Genomic DNA, 19,146 nt, shown 5'->3' on the forward strand with positions numbered 1-19,146 from the left:
AAGCGAGCACAGAGGGATGTCTGAAATTCAAAATCCCGGGTTCTGCCCACTGCCCCTCTCCCCCCCCCCCCTCCTACCCCCACCCTGGGGATTGACATTCTACTGGTCAGGGAAAACTGATTCTCTTCTCTTCTCGAAGTAAATTGAAAATTGGTAGATGCCTTATCTGTATAGGCAATATATATGCAAAATTTATATTTTCAAACATTGGGGATTAAAAATAATCCGCCTACTAAGCCTCCATTCTCCAGGCCACGTCACGCCACTCTGAAAAGTTCTCAAAAAAAGAGCGGGAATTTTTAGCCAATCAAATTAATCATTCAAAAAGAATGAGCGAATCAGGGAACGACATTCATACTTGGCCCGAGGGCAGGCCGAGTGCTCTCCAACATCCAACATGGCTTCCCCTCTTGTTAGTTTCGAGGAGGTTTACGCGCCCAGTGCCACAGATCTTTTAGCCTTTGTATTTATTTTATTATGGATAGTTTTAGCCTTATTTCAGTTGATATCTATAGCAACAGGGTAAGTACTGTTTTCTATTCTGTTTACTAAGCTGTTTTCATTCAATATTGTTCGTTTCAACTCGCTCGGTTTCCTGCCGATCATGTTCGATTGCATTCACTAATTTGTTACTTTATAATTTTGTGAATTAGAAAAATATACCTTCACAAATCTACTCCCGGTGCTAACAACAAAGAACTTCCAGGGGTATCAATCTTGAAGGTGAGAAATGGTTAAAAAACGAGCTTATTTTCTAATCCTACTGCTGCATGCTAAACATGACAAAGTTGTTTAATTCAGTTATAAGCATATTGTTTTAGCGTTACTGATCGGAAACATCCCACTTATCAAGCGTGTGTGTATCTTTATTTTGTAGCCTTTGGTTGGGGATGAGCCGAATCTTATAAAAAATCTTCAAACTTTTTTCGAACTCAAATACCCAAAGGTAAGATGTACAACTTCGCGGTATGCCCATTCATTTATCGATTCTTTGTTTTCCTTCGTTGTTTTTATTTTAAAATTAACTTACATTACGTATTTATTTTTCTTCTTTTATTTTTCTTTGAAGTAATTTGAAGCCCGACAGTTGACGCTTGGAATATAAAGCCAAATATGCGCATTGAATTTTTCTAACAATCCTACTGTGTATTATTTTTTTTCAGTTTGAAATTCTATTTTGTGTACAAGATGAACTAGATCCCGCTGTCAAAATTGTACGTCAGTTGATGGAAGCCTTTCCTTTGGTGAATTCAAGATTATTTACTGGTAGGTTAAACAACAGACGTGTTTTACGAGCAGGAACTGTAAGACTTATTTACCCGAAAAATTTATTCTTTGCGATATATTTTATATTTACATAAATATGTCCTCAGAGTGCTCGAGACTGGAATGGTCTGTAGACCACAAAGCTAACTGAATTTTAAAATCCGTGATTTCACATTGAATGAACAATAACAGCAACGTATCAAAAAGAAACTGTTAAAATTTTGTTACTGTATTAAAATTCTGGATAGGGATATTTGAAATTAGATTAATGTTGGCATGGCAAAAATATTCAAAATATGGACCTAATTTGTCACGGATAATGCTTATTGAATATCGATATAATGACACGATATCTAAATGTTGTTACAGGGCAAATAATTGTAGCATAATGTTCTTTGAAATAAAATTTGTAAATATTTCCAATTGATACAATTGCTTTTTCTTTTAATTTATAAGAATTAAAATTCTTGTTTATCTCCTATGGCTCATTAAATATTCAGCCCCATAATGTTCTCTTTGAAATCCTATTCTTGAATCTTCACCAAGTTAAATTATGAATAAATTTAGCTGTTTTTGTTCTTAACCACAAATAATGTTTTGCAGTAACTACAAACAGCTTGAAATTCCACTTTTTGAAATAGCAAGCTTTAAGAAAGAAATATTTTGCATTAAAAAATTTTCAAAGTTTATCTTTATACAGGCAGCCAAAGCTATTGATGATACAAGAGCTTTGTGGTTGATTAAATTGACAGTTACAAGAGACAACATAGCACATATGCTCTCACTAGCAGTATTTCTATTAATGGCTGTCACAAATATAAGTTTTTATAAGGTTTCATATTATGCTATTATGGAATTGAATTTAAATTTGCACCAGACAAGGCAGAATTTTGGCAAATGAAATTGATGGTCACTACACAGAGACTTGATTCAGTGTGAGTGTTTGAGTTTTTTTGCAACATTTAGTTGAAAAATTATTTTGCCATCTCAAAACACTGTCTGGTTCCAGAAAAAAAATCCATACCCACCCAAAAAAAGGCCAGTAACTGGAGTCATGGTACTCCATATTACAGCACGAAGCATGCTACCGTTGCCACCCGAGCAAGATTTTTAACATTTTTTGACACTTTTTGGTGGATATTGCCCCTTAGGTAGCCAATCACAATACAGGGGTTTACCTTATCTTGCCTGCTTGAGGAACCAGTCAAATAATAACTACTTTGTATGATTGGATGCTGACTGTTTTAGGTATACTCTCCCATTAATTTATTGTTTTGATCACAGCTGCCAAGACAATTGGTGTGAATCCGAAGATTAATAACATGAACCAAGGTTATAAAGCAGCCAAGTATGACTTGTTATGGATCTGTGATAGTAATATTAAAGGTAAGTTAAAATTTCATCTTATCCAAATCATGCTAGCTACAAATTAATAACAGTGCCCCTTAAACTTCAACTGTTAAATTTCTGCTAATAATTTCTATATATTTATTTATCTATTTTAAGCACTGATGGCCAACAAAAAGTATTGGCTGCTTTGCTCAGCGAAATCGACTTCTTTAATTTTCCCTAAATTGAAACAGTTGGTTACTCTCTCAAACTAGTCGTCTACTTTAAAATTTAATTGAAATTCCTGTATTTATTTCTTGATTTTTTTGTTAATTGTAGTTCATCAAGGCACCCTGCAGGAGTTAGTGTCTCATATGGGACCAGGTGTAGGAATGGTTCATCAGGTAATACAAGCAACAATAAGACATGCACATATGCAATAGAAATTAGTGTAAGTGTAATGTAAGCTTATGAATGTAATCGGTGTGTGTGGGTGGTTTGTGGTACAACTTTGTTTTGTAGCTATTATCAGTGTTCACATAAGAGGGCAGTCTTAGGTTAAAAATTGTGACCTGACAAATTATTAGTAATTGCAATACAGTAATGGGGGTGCACGTTTTGTACCATCCTGTGACTTCTCTTTGTCATCACTGTAGCATTGATCTGATTAATGTCAATTGGAATTGTTTATTTATTATTTTCATACTAGATACCTTTTGTTACCAATTGCATGGACTTTGCTGCCTGTGTAGATAAGGTAAGAGATAATGCTGCATAAGGGAGGGGAAGAGGCATTACTGACTATTGTTGGTTGTTGTTGTTGTTTTAAGTGGCTTTATGGCAGTTAAACCTGTCATGAGTGGACACTTTTGGGACTTGAAATAGTGTCAACACAGGAGGGGCCCTGCCAGAGTAAATTCCTACAAAAAAGACAACACATAAAATAAAAAATAAAAGACAACACATAAAATAAAATTGCGTCAAAAGACAACCCTTCATTCTTGGCAAAAATTCCAGCAGCGACATCAAGGTAGAAAATCAGTGAAAATACTCCTGCAAAGACAAGTAATTTTTCTTTCAATACAATTTCTAATAGCGACATGAAGAGCAATAAAAAAAGTGTCACAGGACATTTTTCAATTCAGACAAGCAACATGGCACCCCCCTGGCAGGGCTTCTAAGGAGAGGTGTCCTTTTTCTGGGAGGTTAAAAATGTAACTTGTATGTGGCTGGGATCTTGACTAAGTGTCCCTTTATGGGAAGAGGTGTCTGTCTGTGAAGGCTCAACTGTTTACCTAAAACAATGATCCTTGCAAATCACGACAGGTTTACTTTGGCACCCAGCATGCATTTGTATACCTGCTAGCCTACAGCCTGGGTCAGCTGTGTGCAAATGGAATGTCAAGCCTCTACAGCAAGCCACTCCTGGATGAGATAGGTAAGGATGAGAACTGGTCCAGGAAACAAATAGTAATTATGTTATTGTGAGTTTTGAGCACAAGTTTTAAGTCAAGTGTTAATAAATTTACACTCTATGTTTTAATCACACTATGTTGTTACCAATTTTGCAGGTGGTCTAGAAGTGTTTTCTTGCTATATAGCAGAAGATTATTTCATATCAAAGGCGATATTTAAGAGGTAAGTAATAAACTGTATGGTGATCGCTGAATTTCAAGTAAACATGTATGACCTGTGCGTTAATATTGGTCAAACTATAAAGAAAACTGTACAATCCTGTACACTTTGCCATGTACTCTGTACATCATTAATAGTGACCTCGATCTGTCCCTCTTACTTCAAGCCTCTGATGTTAAATTCAGATATTATTGATTTCAGAGGTATGAAGGTAGTTCTCAGCTCTGACCCAGCCATGCAGAATCCAAGCAGTTACTCTCTTCTAAGATATCAGCAGCGAATGGTCAGGTGAGTTGTACCTTATTATAGGAAATTAACGCTTGTGTTAATTAAGGTATTTGAAATTAACGCGACTTAAATTAACGCGACTTAAATTAACGCAAATTGAAGGAAAAATTACTTCTCAATAAAGGAAATTAACGCGAAAGAGGGGGTAACATGAAATGAAAGGAAGAAAATTAACGCGATGTACACAACAGGAACAAGTTTATTTCAACACTTGTAGGCGTATAATCTTAAACGCAAACAATGTTCGTGGTACTTTTTCCACTTCGAGCGTTCCTCGCTGTATCAATGATAGTGGCAGATAAAATTATGCTTTTTCCTTGATGTCAAGAACATCTGGACTGTAACGAAAAATTGGGGTCAAAATAACGGAAATTAATGTCATGGAAATTAACGCTCCACTTTATTAACGGCGCGGAAATTAACGTTAACAAAAATTAACGCAACTTAAATTAACACAAAAGTTTGAAATTCGCGTTAATTTCATGACGCGTTAATTTCCTGCACTGCCAACAAGCTTTTTTCGCCAGTAAGTGGACCTTAACGCCATGGCCATATTTTTCTGGTTACAAGGGAGCATGGTGGAGAAAAAAGGCATGAATACCAAATAATTTTAATCAAATTACAGGGGGAAAGAAGTTATTGTCTGCTAGCCTGAAGGCCTTCCTCACTGGCCTTACTTCATCTGCCAACTAAAAAGTTCAAAACGTTACTTGCCCATCAAGCAAGTGACAGAAAAAATCTGCCTAGCCTGACAGGAAAATCCACTAGCCCCCGGCTATCGGCCAGGACTTTCTTTGCACTCTGAATTATAAATTATAGAATTCAGCTTGGAAAATTCTGGATGCACAATGCATGCTAAGCTTTGTATTGATATTTTGAGGACAAACTAGATTTTGATCGCTCTTGTTGTAGATGGACCAGGCTGCGCCTCACAATGGAACCATTCCCAGCTGTGTTTGAACCTCTCACAGAGAGTGCTGTAATTGGCTTATTGACCTGCTGGGCAGTACGACACCTGTGGGATTTCAGTGCAATACTATTCTTCATTGAACATCTTGTGCTTTGGTTTGCGTTGGATTATCTTTTACTCAGATGTCTTCAAGGGGTGAGCCTGTTTCCTTTACTCCTTTACAAGCATTGGATTCATTCCATCTTTAAATTTATTCTTTCTTTGAGTCTTAAGCTTGGTGGAGCTCAAACTAAAAAAACTGTCATGGGTGGTATGGGTACTTTTTGTTACAACACAATAATTCAATTCCTTGTTGTTGGGTTTTCTACATTTTTGGCTGACTCGTCCACAGTCGTCTCTTATGCGAAAATTGCAAGGCGCTAAGGATGATGATTCCCATGATTCCCTCGGTGTTCAGCAGTTGACTTCAAGACGGACTCCAAAAAAACGACTGGGGACGAGTCAGCATTTTTGGTCTTTCTTTTTTCTTCTCAATAATATTTATTGTGTAAATTAAAAAAAAATCACTTTTAACAAAACAACAACAACAACAACAACCATTTTATTTTGCCAAATTAAATAGAAAATAAATTACAGCATAACATAAATTAACTAAAATTGGCAAAAAAACATAAAACTAAACGAGCTGAGTAGTAAAAAAAAAATTTAATTGCTTTGACAAGGTTGTACATATTAAAAGAAGACAAAAGTAAAATAAGACAAGTAATAAGTAATTAAGTACCATGCAGAAAAAAAAATAAGTACAATGTAATTAAGTATGTCTGACTTGAATCATATTGTCTTTTTTTTAGCCTAACAATGCCTTGCCTCCATTATGGAAGCTCTTTCTGGCGTGGCTGTTTCGCGAGTTCTCCTGGATAGTATTTTTTCTTCAAGCAGCTTGTGGCCGTGAGATTGAATGGCGGACATCACACTTTGTGTTACAGCTGGGTGGTAAGGCTGAGCGACTCCAAGAGAAATGTCAAGACCTTAACAACCACTGCTGTTGACGCGAAACCCGAGCCATAGTGGTATTTACTGTTCTTTGCCATGTTGGCTGTTCAAAAAAATTGTTATGCTACATATAACTTGTTATGGACATAGCAATTTTATGGTTTCCTTGTGGAATTCATGCCAAAGGTAGAAAATTTGTGGGAATTTATTTTGGGGTGTCAAGAAGAATTATTTGTTACTTTACTGAGACCAATAAGTGCGAATAGAATAATGAAGTTGTTGCAGTCTTATAAGAAGATTAGACTGTTGAGCATGCCACAGAAGTTGTGGCCAACAGGCAGGGTATGTTTCTGCATGTGGAAAGGTAAAGGTGCAGGAAATGGAGACTGTCATAAACTCATAGTGTCCATCTTTGCTAAACAGTTTTAATGTGGAAGGAGTATTTGAAATTGTGAGCAAGAACAGGGAAGTGGGCCGGGACAGATCTCTTTGCCAAACCCTCAAATCGCATTTTAGGTCCATTTTAAAGAAGGGGAAGAGGTTCAGAGGTGTTCATTGTAAAAGATTACTAAAAAAGGTGCTCTTTCCTTAAACAAGACCATGACTGGGGGAGGGGACAGGACTTTGAGGCATAACAGAACTTTGTGTAAAAGTGTGAGTTCAGTTCAACAGGGGAAGATTACTTGGAAAGACTAGCGTTGAAATATGTTTTTAAACATGGTTTCTTGTCAAACCATTTTTAAGACCTTGTTTTAACAATTTCAATTAAAAGTAGTTCTCAACATTTTCTGTATAGAACATGGTCTTGATACAGCCCCCTTCCCTCCCCCCACCCCAACTTACAATCAATACCTCTAGTATCAAGGGAAAATATTAATTAAATGTTATGAATTCAATGCACATTAAGGGTTAAATCATATTTTGTAAAACGTGAAAAACAATATTCGACTTTGTATCAATTTGCAATGGAATGGAATAAGAAAAATGACTATTTATTTTGTATCATAGAGTTCACAGGATAGGTTCTATGCCTAATGTTTGTATTTAAGTTATTGTAATTTATGTATAGCCTAATTGACGTGATGGTTTTCTTATTATAATGCTTAATAAACCGTAAATTCTTAGGGGCTCAAAACAGTTTCTGAATACACTGATTAATTTTCCATCTACTCATGTTTTATTCTTATTGTGTTATGGCAAATAGTATACTATAATACGAGTTTTTTATGCTTTTGTAAAAAAAGTAAAGGGACTTGCATAGCATCACGGAAACATTCCAAATTGTCAAATGTTATTTCGGCACAGACACTGAATACGTTAAACAAATAATTTTAATATTTTAATAACATTACAGTCTTCAGTTACCTCTTATTAGAAAAGTGTAACATTGCGTGAGTTAGCATTATAATATGAAAGCCATCATGAAGGCTCTCATGCAGCCAATTGAACAGGGAATTCCTCGTTTTAACACATACATAATTAAATGTTAGTTTGTGTTTAATAGTTCATTCATACAACGTTTTCAAGTGAACCAATCATGGAGCAGGAAAAAGGCTGGAAATGCGATCCAGGCAATTCAGTACTTGAAATTTGATTGGTTGGGGGATTTTTAAGGTTTTACTCTGATTGGTTCAAGAATGGAATGCTTTCAGTGTATAAGAGTGGTTTTTAATCACTCTGGCCAATCACAAAGGACACAGACGATCCACTGAACCAATCAAAACTCGAAGAAAATACACGTAGCCGGCGCGAAGCGCGGGAAAACGTGTGCAAGCGAGTCACGATTGGTTTTGGTTTTACTTCTGATTGAATGAGAAAGTGGTGCGAATTTTTTAAACCAATCACTAAGCGAAGCAATGCAAAACCAAAGCAAACGCGAATTAATTTAGATACTTAAGTGAAAACCGATGTATCAATTCGTCTGTGTTTTTGTCTTGGAATGCTATCATTGTACTTTTACATATCGTTTAAAGGTTTTTTTTTCATTTTGGTAAAATTTCAGGACGCTTGTTATTTTTTACGGTTGTTTGGAGAAAATTTATATTCTATTTCTTCCAACTGCGTTTTATAAGGGCTGCCACACTTTGCGTTGCTATCCGCTAATACTGCTTTGAATTTTATATTACAAGGCTAATGGTACCGATATTTTTTGTAACGGGTGTGTTTTTGCTACATGCTAGTTCTTTATTTATCTCGTATTTTATGTTTACACATAACGTAAGAATTGAGGGACAGAAAAAGGAATTTGACGTTGGTAAAGGGTTGAAATTGAATTTACCACTTATTAATAATGTAGCCGCTTATTTAATAAGAAGACATAGCCAGCTATGCTTCGTTAAGAATTTTGACAATAAATGTGAAAATAAATTGAATTCAAGTCTGAATAAATGTTTCTTACGGAGACACTGTTCGATCTTTTCTCTTTGTCTGAAGTGTACATTTCCATTGTGTACAGAAAGTAAAAGTGATCGAGTGAAATGAACATAGATCGGTTGTTTATTCCCCCTGCCCCCCCCCCCCCCCCCCCCCCCCCCCAGATAAACTTTATGGTCTCGTGCCGTATGGTTCTATTGGGTTTGTTTGAAACGTCAATTTTCCCCTCCGGTTTGCTAGATTCCAGCCCCACTCCTACTCGATGGCGGATAAAGTTTACAAAGTTTACAGGGCCATAACTAGCAAGAGGCAAGTCGAGGCACTTGCCTAGTCTAGATTTTAATCCAGAATTTAAAACAAAATATGTTTAGTGGGGAAAATAATTCCCAGTTGAAAAATATTGATTTTTTTTTCGAGAAATACCTTTCATGTGAAATGTTTAAGAAAGAGTTTCAGAGCCACATTTTCTAGTGGGCATGCTCCCAGAACCTCCTAGCAAGATTTTGCCTCGTTTATGCCAAAGGCCCTGGTTTATTGATATTCGTAACCCGAACTAATAAGAATCGTTTTACTCTTAACTGAGTATAATTTCATATTTCAGTCATGTTCCTGTATAACTGCATTTCGGTTTCTTTAACTTACAAAACATTCAAGTTTTCGGGATATGATACCAATGTTTTATAATTATACCATATACCCGCAGGGTCGGCACAAAACCTTAAGCCTTAGAGGCTAGAAGTAATTATATTTTTAAGTGAAACCAATTCGACGATAAATTTTTATGAGAAACAAAGCTTGGTGAGATTATAACTGATTCCCCGTTTTTCATTGGCGCGTGTGCATAACGGAATTGTACGTGTTAAAACAAAAAAATTCCTCTTAGATTGCGTCTGCAAATAAATTATTCTAAGCCGTTTCCTTTTAATTATAACTTGTGTCCCGTTCTTCAAAACACAGGAAAAGAATTTACATTAAACTAGACTTTACGAAAGGTATAACAATGTTAACAGCTTGAGGTTTTCAGAACGTTTAGACTCTAAAATTAACATCAGAAAAAATTCCGCGCTTGTGATTGGTTGGTTGAAGGTCTTTCACCTGTTGACTTATTAGCATGTATTTACATGCAATACGACGCACGTTTCACAACGACATCTCATTATCAAACCCCATGTAAATTTAATGTCACCAGCGTATCGCTATAACAACGTTTCGTTTTTAAAAACATTCATGTTTAGTTTACGTGAAAGACACTGTTGGATTTTCGCTGAGAAGTTGTGTATTAACTGTACATTCGACTGTTGTTTTCAGTTGTGAAAATGAGTACTTCAGTTTCGGCTCACTCTAGAAACTCTTCGCTCGGTGGAGGGCCTTCAATGATTGGTATGATTAGGGCAAGAAAACTCGCCGTTAAAATTAAAAAACGGGCACAGTTTTTAGTTGCGGACAGAACGCGGAGAGAAAATGCAGGCAAGACGGCAGTGATTCATTGGGATTTCCCGAGAAATTTTCGTCGTGATGAACCACCGACAAGATTGCTCGTCCCTGGCGGAAAATCCCCACCGACCTCACGATCTACTAGCGTTGCGTCGCGTTATGCCTACTCACATGTAAGCCAAACGCCGCGAAACACATACCGTATGGAACCCGTAAGCCGCTTCTCCGAGCCAAAAGTCAAAGAAGTTATTGAAGATGTTTTGGATGAGAATCTTCATGGGCACACATACGAAGCAGTGTTCTGCAAGGAAATGAGTAAAAAACTCTCTGATATTATCAAACAACGTGTCAAGTTTTTGGGATTTTCAAGGTACAAGTTTATCTGTATTGTACACATGGGACAAGTTAATAACCAAGGAATGCGAATAGGAAGTCGTTGCCTCTGGGATCAGAAGTTTGACAATGTTGCAGAAGGATATTTTAGGAACGGAGACTTGTTTGCGGTTGCAACTGTGTTCGGTTTGTATTGCGAGTAGACAATAATAAGCGAGTCAAGATCTGAAGCGGGTTCTACGATTTATTGCGAAGGTTAATTGTTATCTCGTTAGTTTCTGACGGAAATAAACTTCTGGAAACGAAAGTGTATTATTAAAGCGGGGGGAAATATGATTGTGTATAGCACGATGATAGGTTAGATACGGAAATTATCAAGTCTAGAGTGTATGCAAAATCAAGGCCGGAGTCGAAACTGAATAACTAGAAACATTGTTACGAATTTTAATAACAACAGCTTACAGAACTTAAATGTTCCCACAGAGAAAGGCAATTAGAACGATAATCGAAATTGCTGTGTGTTAGACGCCGCTTTCCAATTATGAAAGCGCAAAATGGCATTTATTGAACACCTGTATAGGTTGGCGTCACGCCATTTGAGATCACTATAAACACTGACAAAGCTGAGTAACTTAAACAGGTAAAAAAAAATTTAAATATTAATAAAGGTGTATAGTGAAAATGATGTGTTTGTTTTACAGGGCTGTGGAAACAACAACTGTCAAAAAAGGATAGGCTAGATCACTATCACTATCCCCTCTGCTGGATGACAGTACTGAACAGGGCTAAATGTTGCTTTTTTATGACTTTTAACTTAAAAACGTATTTCTATCAACATTGCCGTGGCTCGTATCGCAACGTTTTTTTTTTTATTCTGCTTATAAGCCCCCCCAGATATAATCCCCCCCCCCCCACCCCCCGGTTATAAGCTCACCCAAAACCCCTTACGAAAATCAAGTTCTCTTTCCTGGTTACCATACATCTCTTGTAACGTCAGTTCTGAGAATTTCGAGATATATCAAGACAATGTCATTAGTAGAAAAAGAAAACTTTGTCATCAAGTGCGCTAAAATCGCATTTGTTTTGGCGATTTAGCGTTTTGGAAACACAAATATATTATGGCATTTCTGACAGTGTGGCATCGAGGAACATGCAGAAATAGCTATTTTGCCAGCACGCAACAGAGGACTGGGTCCATCCGTCCATGTAGGAGGGATTGTGGGTAACGTAATTAGATATGTATGGCTGTTTGTTACAGATTTTTATTAAACGGTATTAACATCAGTGAAATACCAGGAAATCTTTCGCGCGTTAAAATCATACCTTCACACGTGAAAATAACTTGTTATTTTCACATGTGAAGATATCGATTTCGAAACATTTTCTGACAAGTTTGCCCTGTTTCAATGCTGAATGAGCCAAAGTAAATCGATATTAAGTCGAAACATCTTCGGATCTTCCTCGGCAATCTTCTGAAATCTTCGGAAATTTTCGGAAATGTTCGGAAAATGTTCAGAAACATTCGTACGACCTTCGGACAACATTTTGCAAATCTTCGGAAATCTTCGGAAAATGGTCGGCAATCTTCGGAAAATCTCGTGTTCAAATCGATATCCCACTCGTTCGCTGTGCTCACTCGTGAGATATCGATTTGAACACTCGAAGATAAATTTCATATCTCCGCGCAACCATGTAATATTCTCTATGTCTGCGAACGCAGTCGTATTTCCGACTGTCGTTTCTCTCCGCCGAAGATCTAGAGAAGCGACGACCAGAAACACGTCTTTGTTCGCAGGCTAGCACTTTACTCGAGCACCAAAATTTTATTTTGGAAATTTTTGTATAATATTTTGTAATTTCACAACTTTCTAGATTTCATGTTCCCCTGCCCTCATATATAGTTGGCGACACCGCAGCTGATTTCAGCAGGTTGGGGGTATACGTTCCCTTCTTCCACAAAGTAGTTTTGAGTTTTCGTATCCGGCGGTGTCGTACACAGTTTCTGTGAGGAACTTCGATCTTTTGTGATGGAGAGTATTGTTATTAAGCGTATTCTGATAAGTTGATGGCAGGTTAGCAATAAACTGGTTTTGAGGTCCTTGCTGACCTATATATGCCCCTGTATCTACACTGTTGTGTGTTTTTCTGGATAGTGTAGGCAAAATTGATCAAATCAATTGCATATCTAAAGTGCCTCTCATGCAAATATCTTTTCACGGTCATTATTAAGCATTTTTTGGGAGATGTATTTATTATCAGTTTCGCCTTTCTGGCTCCAGCTAGTCGGCGACTTAGTTATCGCTAATTTGTGCAGCAAATCGTCTAGTCTTTTACTCCACTTTATATCCTATTTTCCTGGGAAGAAAAAAGGGGAGCTGGGTTCAAGCAATAATTAAACCTAATGATGTGACGTCATAATTGATAGGCCGTAGACCCCCTTTAAAGACCCTCCTTTAAACAGAAGCCTTTGCAAGTTTGCATATGAAACAAGTTTTATTCATTACCATAGCAGGGTCGTAACCAGGTATATTTTTTATTGCTGATCCCAAATTTTAGCTCTAAATTTTGATTCCTGATCCCCAAAATGTGGCAACATTTGATCCCTGATTCCATTCTGATCCCATCTGATTGGCCGATCCGGATCCCATGACTTGTGACCCGGGATCCCGGGTCCATGATCCCGATCCCGAGGCTGTGATCCCGATCTCAAGGCTGTGATCCCTGATCCCATATACCTGGTTACGACCCTGCCATAGTGTAAATCACATACTTTTTTGAGAGTAGCAGGGGGGACTTTAATTTCTGCCCTCTCATAAAATACCCATCTTTGGAGCCTGTGAAACTCATCACGCAATCACACAGTTAGCACAACTACACAGTTTTACTTTGGTTATATTTGCCAGTTTAGCGACTTAGAAGCTGAAAATATAAAAATGTCAATTTTATTCCACAAAAACAGCGTAAACAGAGGCTTGTGCAAAAAGTTGATCATTTCTAAAGGTCTCTTGTGCAAAGTTATCGAAGTTAGCATTCCATAAACATCTACTCGAGATATGTACACCTTGACCGAGCTGCTGACCAATCCACACCACACAAACTAACTTATACCTCTCCACGGGCGCTTCTGCTTTCACTTTTCTTTTAATCTCATCGCTTATTTCAACTGACAATCTCTTGCTTTCTTCAGCAATGTACGACTTGGCTGTCAAGTGCGCCTCTAACACGTCTCGAATGATCGCACGTGCTTTTCCAGTCAAGAAGAATTCGTCTGGTTGCAATTTGTATGTGTTCTCGATCATTAGTTTTTCCATGGCGTACACAGATGAGTTGTCGTCGACGGATGACGCTGTTGTGGTAGAACTTGCAAACTTTCCAGATAAAACTTCTGATTGGTTTGGGATCAATGAATTTCCACGGCTTGCTTTACGTGTAGCTGGCGGAAAAGCACGGTTTGCAAGCAAAACTGTTTTAGCAACTGAAGCAAATTTCGTTTTAACTTTGTCCTGTTCGCCCGCTTGCTTTAATTCGTTGCTAGGTGCTTTCTCTCCTTTTTCTTGCGAGGTTAAAAAGAAAGTTGTTTTCTTTTGGGGACTTTTCGATTGCAGTGAGCTCCTTCTTGTGGGTTCCATTACAAAACAACTCCGGTCGGAGGAATCAAAACCATAGTGTGTTTCTGGCAAACTTTGATGTTTGAATATTACTCCTAATTTGTTTGGTTTATTCTTTAAGATGAGTTTCATAAACAGCTTCTTTTGAAATCTAAAGTGCCCTTAATTAGATCCCTTGAGAAAGCTACAGAAAAGGTGTCCATTATATAATGTAAATACTTTAAAAAGCTTGCATGTAAATTAACGATAAAACAACGAAGAGACTGTTATGTTGTTTACTATTAGAGTTCGAGAATAATTGACTGATGTTTTCGATACTAAAAACACATCAAAGCCTTGAATGATGCCAAAGTAGTGCGCGTTTTCCCGGTGCGCGCAAATCAATTGGGGCTGATAGATGTCCCAATCCAATTAAGCAGTGATGTTATATGAAGGCGTAGTAATTTTAATTCAGTTGACATTGATCGAGAGGTTTTCTTAAGATTCCACTTACATCTCTATTTCGAAGTCGATTTATGTTTTGCTCTATTAAAAATGCTAATGAACTGACCACATACACGAAAACCCGACACACGGTCCCGCTACGGTTAGGTGTAGTTGCAACCCCAGTAGGAAAAAATGAGGGGCTACTTGTAAACCACAATTGAATGCAGACTTTTGTCCGTTTAAACATCTTACCCTAGTCCAGTCCCTGAACTCTCTCTTCCGCGCGCCCTTTATTTTAATAGGGGTTGAACTCGGGCGCGAGAAGAGAGAGTCCAGAATAACTTGCATTGGTCGTTTGCATATCCTTAGTTATTATCCTTAGTTAAACTATCCTTAGTTATTTATTTTGCGCGTTTTTAATTCTTAGTGTGAAAACGAGACGGACACGATTTTGGACGAACAAGTCGTCTGAATTTGTCCGTCGATTTGGCCGTTGGGAAGACGATTTTTCAAACACGACTTGGTCGTCTAACGGACAAGTCGTCTTAAAGCCGTCTTAAATTCACACTAGATCACACTAGACGAACGTCTTCTAGTGTGAAAACGGCCATTGTATGCGCATGCAATTCTAAGGGGACCGGCGACCATGAACGTAATGGCGTTCATCAGTTGGATGCCTACAATGCGTTCAATTCTACAATTGGTTTCGGCTCCATAAATCCTATACCAATTGTAGAACATATCCGTCGTAATCTTCGTCAGCAAAACTATCCTTAGTTATTTATTTTGCGCGTTTTTAATTCTCCTTCGTTGTTTTTCTATGTTAGAAAACTATCAGTATTTTGAGGTTTCTTTTCATTTGAAAGTTATCACGGAAATGACTAACCGCAATACCGCGACATTGCTCTTTTAACCGTATTTTCACTGTTCTGAGCGAACCATGATCTCGCCAGAAACTATCTCCAAAGTCAGTGATATAAAACTTTTTATTATATAAACTGCGGATGTTTATTGGGATTTTGACCACCGAAAAAAACAGTATCTCAGAGTGTGTAAAATTACGATAATTTTTTACGTGTGTTTGATATCACCAATCACGTGCTGACAAGTTTGCCATGTTTCAGTGGTGAATGAGCCAAAGTTTATCGACATTAAGTCGAAACATCTTCGGATCATTCTCGGCAATCTTCTGAAAATGTTCGGAAACATTCGTCTGACCTTCGGACAACATTTCGAAAATGGTTGGAAATCGTCGGAACATCGTCAAAAACCTTGTAATTAGTAGGTTTAGTAGGATTGGGTGCACGGCATAAAAAGATATAAGACAATTTTTTCTCTTTGGTCATCACGTAGTTCTTGCAGATGGCACTCAGCTCTAAAGGACCAATGCAAATAGCCACATGCATGAGTATTGGGGAAGGGGGGACACCCATCTGAGGCCCTGTTAGGGGGGGGGGGTTACGCTATCCCATCTGAAAGGGACGGGGATGCTCGTCAAAAACTTTTAATTAATTTAAAAGAAACCCATTTGGGCGTGGCTCAAGCTTTCTCTTTTTGGCCCCTATAAAAAAGATAACAGTTTTCATGCCTAGCCTGATCGCTCCAGAAAGCCAACACGGTATGAATGCGTTTTTTTTTTTTTATTTTTTCACGTGCAACCACAAACGAGATCTCGACGGCTAAAAATATATCCATGAATTATGTCCTGAACAACTGACCTATGTGAGACCAGATTCTGTTATTTACACCCCTTTTAGCGAGACGACGGGCATCCCTTTTATATGGGATTCTCTCCTCTCCTCTTTATTATCAACGATAATAAAGTTAAGGACTTTAATCAACTTTTATCTAGGGTATCATAGGGTATGATAAGTGTCTTGATTAAGGTATCAGTTGAATCGTAATTTTCACCTCGTTTATGCTTATATAAAGTCAAGTAAAAAAAAAACAAATGTTTCTCGTTTGGATTTCTATAAAAAAGAGAGCGGGCGGGCGCATTTTTTTGTTATAGATTATTTTGTTGCATTCCTCACCTGTGTTGTTCGAATATCGATGTTTTTTTCCCTCCATATTTAAATTCTCCAGAAGCGAACTTGCAAAATAAATCCTGCAAGGTAATTGACCTATCCAGTACAAACCTAGTATACCAAGGCTTTAAAATTTTGGCCTGATTTCTTATTAAAACGCAGACAAAAGCCATGTCTTACAGAATTTTCAACTAGGTGCAAAGTGAAAGTATAGTAACGCCCGTTGCGTTTTTGTTCGTTCGAACTTTTCCAATAACAAATAATAAAAAGAGGGGCGGCCCCAAAAATGATACGGGCGGGGTCGAAAGACAGTTGTATTTCTTTTTTTGCTTGGCCTAATTACTCGTGATTAGTTCGGTGCGAATGTAGTTATAGACTGCTTCTCCTCCGAACACAACCAAAAATGCGCCGCATAGGAAAAGAGCTTCTTGGCCATTTCAACATCCGAGTTTTATTGATTTTATTGCTATAGCTTAAATTCTTTTTAAGATAGAGAAAAGGGGGTACTTTTTACCTCCCTCGCTTCCCAATGTGTACCCCCAAACCCACAAACCAAAATTCTCGGGTAGACTGATAGTGCTTTACTATAAGGAGGGCTATATACAAGTGACTGAAAGGCGTTTAGGCTTGCTAACCGTAAAAAAGTTAAAACAGAGTTGTCCGTTTCAATGTCCCCATGACGTCACCAAAATGATAGGAAAAAAATTTTGCTTAGCATCGTCGAAATTTTTCCTGATACAGACTTTAAGCGAAAAAACACCTTGCATTATGTGATGCGGTACTTTTTGACAGAAATATTTTATGGTCTCAACTTATAAATAAAAAAAAACATTGAGTGTTTAGAAAATTAAGATAGAGATAACGATAAACTATTAGTAGAATTGTTTTTTTTTTCCTTGAATTTAATTAGATCTTTGTACATAAGACATGACTTAATGAGGTTTACTCGATTTATTAAAGCAATAAATAATCTTTTCTACTACCTATTTACAAGAGAAAGCGACATCGATTAAAAAGACAAGCCATGGATTACAGTTAAGCTAGGACATATACTTACAGTTCAAAATAATCGATCTTTTTTTAACTAATACATCAAGGGAAATGATCGGCAGCTGTCATGTACAATTGATATTTGAATTATAAACAGTAAATATGCTCTGAACGTATTAGTTGCTGTTTTGTTAGGCAAATACGTACAATTTATTACTTTATAGAAATGTTTTGCGCAAACAAAGCCCAAGAGCTAACGCAATCAAGTTTTGTAATTAAGGCACAACATATTTAGCATTTTGCGAAAGGCCGGCAAATGCCGATTAAAATCTCCTAGCTTAGAACCAGAGTTCTGCCTCGTGCTGTTTCTTACAGTACTGAATTTGTTTAGATAATCTTTTTAGGTATATTATTAGATTTTACTTTTTAAAACAGTCGCTTGTTGTCGATATTTAGATCGTTTCATGTATTTCGATCCTGTATGAAGTTATAAACTCTGGGCGTACTGACTCAGACATCAAGGCTCAAAAGTTTCTTGTGGCATATGTAGCGAACACAGTCCCCACGGCAAATAAGGAGTCGTTTTTGTACCAAGCGGAAGCGAAGCTGTCATATTCAGGTTTCCATACCTTGTGTGAAGCTTTCTCGATCCCTGTATCGTTCGCCTGTCCTATCAAAACAACCACAGTAAAATCGGCGAACTGATGTTGAAAGCTTCGTAGTTTTTGCCTGATTATCTGGCTCAGTGCGTCGCATCTTGCGTCGCTATCCCATGACGTGAAACAAACTCCTTGCAAGTTTGTTCTGAGTACTTCTTCAATTGTGTCTTGTATTTGAAGATCTTGAAGTTTACAAGCCGGTTGAAGGATAAGCAAGTCGTCTTTCATGAAGCCACTGAGCGGAGCCCGAGATGTAATGGCCGAGTTTTCATAAGTGCGTTTTCTCATCATTTCGTGTCGTGCGCTCGCTGAACAGTTCTCTGTGAAAAGTCTCAAAACAAGCAATTTGTTAGCGAGATGAGAGCTTCCCGTTGAGTTGAATACGACGTAATTAGCTTGAAGCCAATAACGGAAACATACAGTCTGACAAACAAGTCCAACTGCAACACTTGTGTTCTCAGTGATTAAAGAAGACAAAAAAGCGATAGTTCAGTTTAAAACTGAGCTCGCTGTTCGTCGGTTTTCTCTGGGACGAGATCAATTTTCTCACAGTTGCTTCCTGTCCGAGTGAAGGGTAACAATGATGTTTGATTGCGACCTCACTCGCTGAACAATTACCTTTCAACTCTTTTAGACTTGATGAAGTAATTATGCGAACTCTTTTGGCCGTAACTCCTATTTTCCTTCTAATCAATAACCCCACTGTTTATCAAATGAGGCTACACTGAATGAGAAAGCTTTGACTCCAATGCGAAAAGACAAAAATCGCTCGAAAAAAATCTATATTGAGCTTCAAAAATCATTCTATGGCTGGCTTCGTGGTAGAAAATGGAAGATTTCTTGTTAGTCAAAGTAAAATTAGCGGAAAACGGGCC

At 37.6% G+C, this 19,146-nt stretch overlaps 3 protein-coding genes and 1 pseudogene across 3 annotated transcripts; 2 read left to right on the forward strand and 2 right to left on the reverse strand.

The window, feature by feature from the left end:
- Nucleotides 1-377: 377 nt before the first annotated feature.
- Nucleotides 378-6,525, forward strand: LOC144637824 (ceramide glucosyltransferase-like). The gene is made up of 12 exons (XM_078496904.1): nucleotides 378-522; nucleotides 654-723; nucleotides 878-946; nucleotides 1,164-1,266; nucleotides 2,551-2,652; nucleotides 2,935-2,999; nucleotides 3,305-3,352; nucleotides 3,922-4,033; nucleotides 4,167-4,233; nucleotides 4,432-4,518; nucleotides 5,431-5,623; nucleotides 6,280-6,525. Exons 1-12 carry the CDS (start codon nucleotides 398-400, stop codon nucleotides 6,475-6,477), a joined length of 1,239 nt encoding a protein of 412 aa, XP_078353030.1. The 5' UTR covers nucleotides 378-397; the 3' UTR covers nucleotides 6,478-6,525.
- A 3,452-nt stretch (nucleotides 6,526-9,977) lies between these two features.
- Nucleotides 9,978-11,237, forward strand: LOC144637832 (dynein light chain Tctex-type 5-B pseudogene; annotated as a pseudogene).
- Nucleotides 11,238-13,503: 2,266 nt separating this feature from the next.
- Nucleotides 13,504-14,190, reverse strand: LOC144638538 (dynein light chain Tctex-type 5-like). Its single transcript, XM_078497730.1, has one exon. The coding sequence runs from the start codon at nucleotides 14,188-14,190 to the stop codon at nucleotides 13,504-13,506; it is 687 nt and encodes a 228-aa protein (XP_078353856.1).
- A 3,946-nt stretch (nucleotides 14,191-18,136) lies between these two features.
- LOC144637628 (dynein light chain Tctex-type 5-like) lies at nucleotides 18,137-18,562 on the reverse strand. Its single transcript, XM_078496686.1, has one exon. The coding sequence runs from the start codon at nucleotides 18,560-18,562 to the stop codon at nucleotides 18,137-18,139; it is 426 nt and encodes a 141-aa protein (XP_078352812.1).
- Nucleotides 18,563-19,146: the final 584 nt, after the last annotated feature.

Source organism: Oculina patagonica, chromosome 14 (genome assembly GCF_052425735.1).
Source record: "Oculina patagonica isolate OP01 chromosome 14, crgOcupat, whole genome shotgun sequence".
Classification (NCBI taxonomy): domain Eukaryota; kingdom Metazoa; phylum Cnidaria; class Anthozoa; order Scleractinia; family Oculinidae; genus Oculina; species Oculina patagonica.

Bases quoted from the DNA above. Each gene is read 5' to 3' on its own strand.
- LOC144638538 (XM_078497730.1), bottom strand. From the start codon at position 14,190: ATGGAACCCACAAGAAGGAGCTCACTGCAATCGAAAAGTCCCCAAAAG.
- LOC144637628 (XM_078496686.1), bottom strand. From the start codon at position 18,562: ATGATGAGAAAACGCACTTATGAAAACTCGGCCATTACATCTCGGGCT.
- LOC144637824 (XM_078496904.1), top strand. From the start codon at position 398: ATGGCTTCCCCTCTTGTTAGTTTCGAGGAGGTTTACGCGCCCAGTGCC. The intron at 947-1,163 runs GTAAGATGTACA...ATTTTTTTTCAG, and splicing joins TCGAACTCAAATACCCAAAG to TTTGAAATTCTATTTTGTGT. The intron at 4,519-5,430 runs GTGAGTTGTACC...CTCTTGTTGTAG, and splicing joins TATCAGCAGCGAATGGTCAG to ATGGACCAGGCTGCGCCTCA.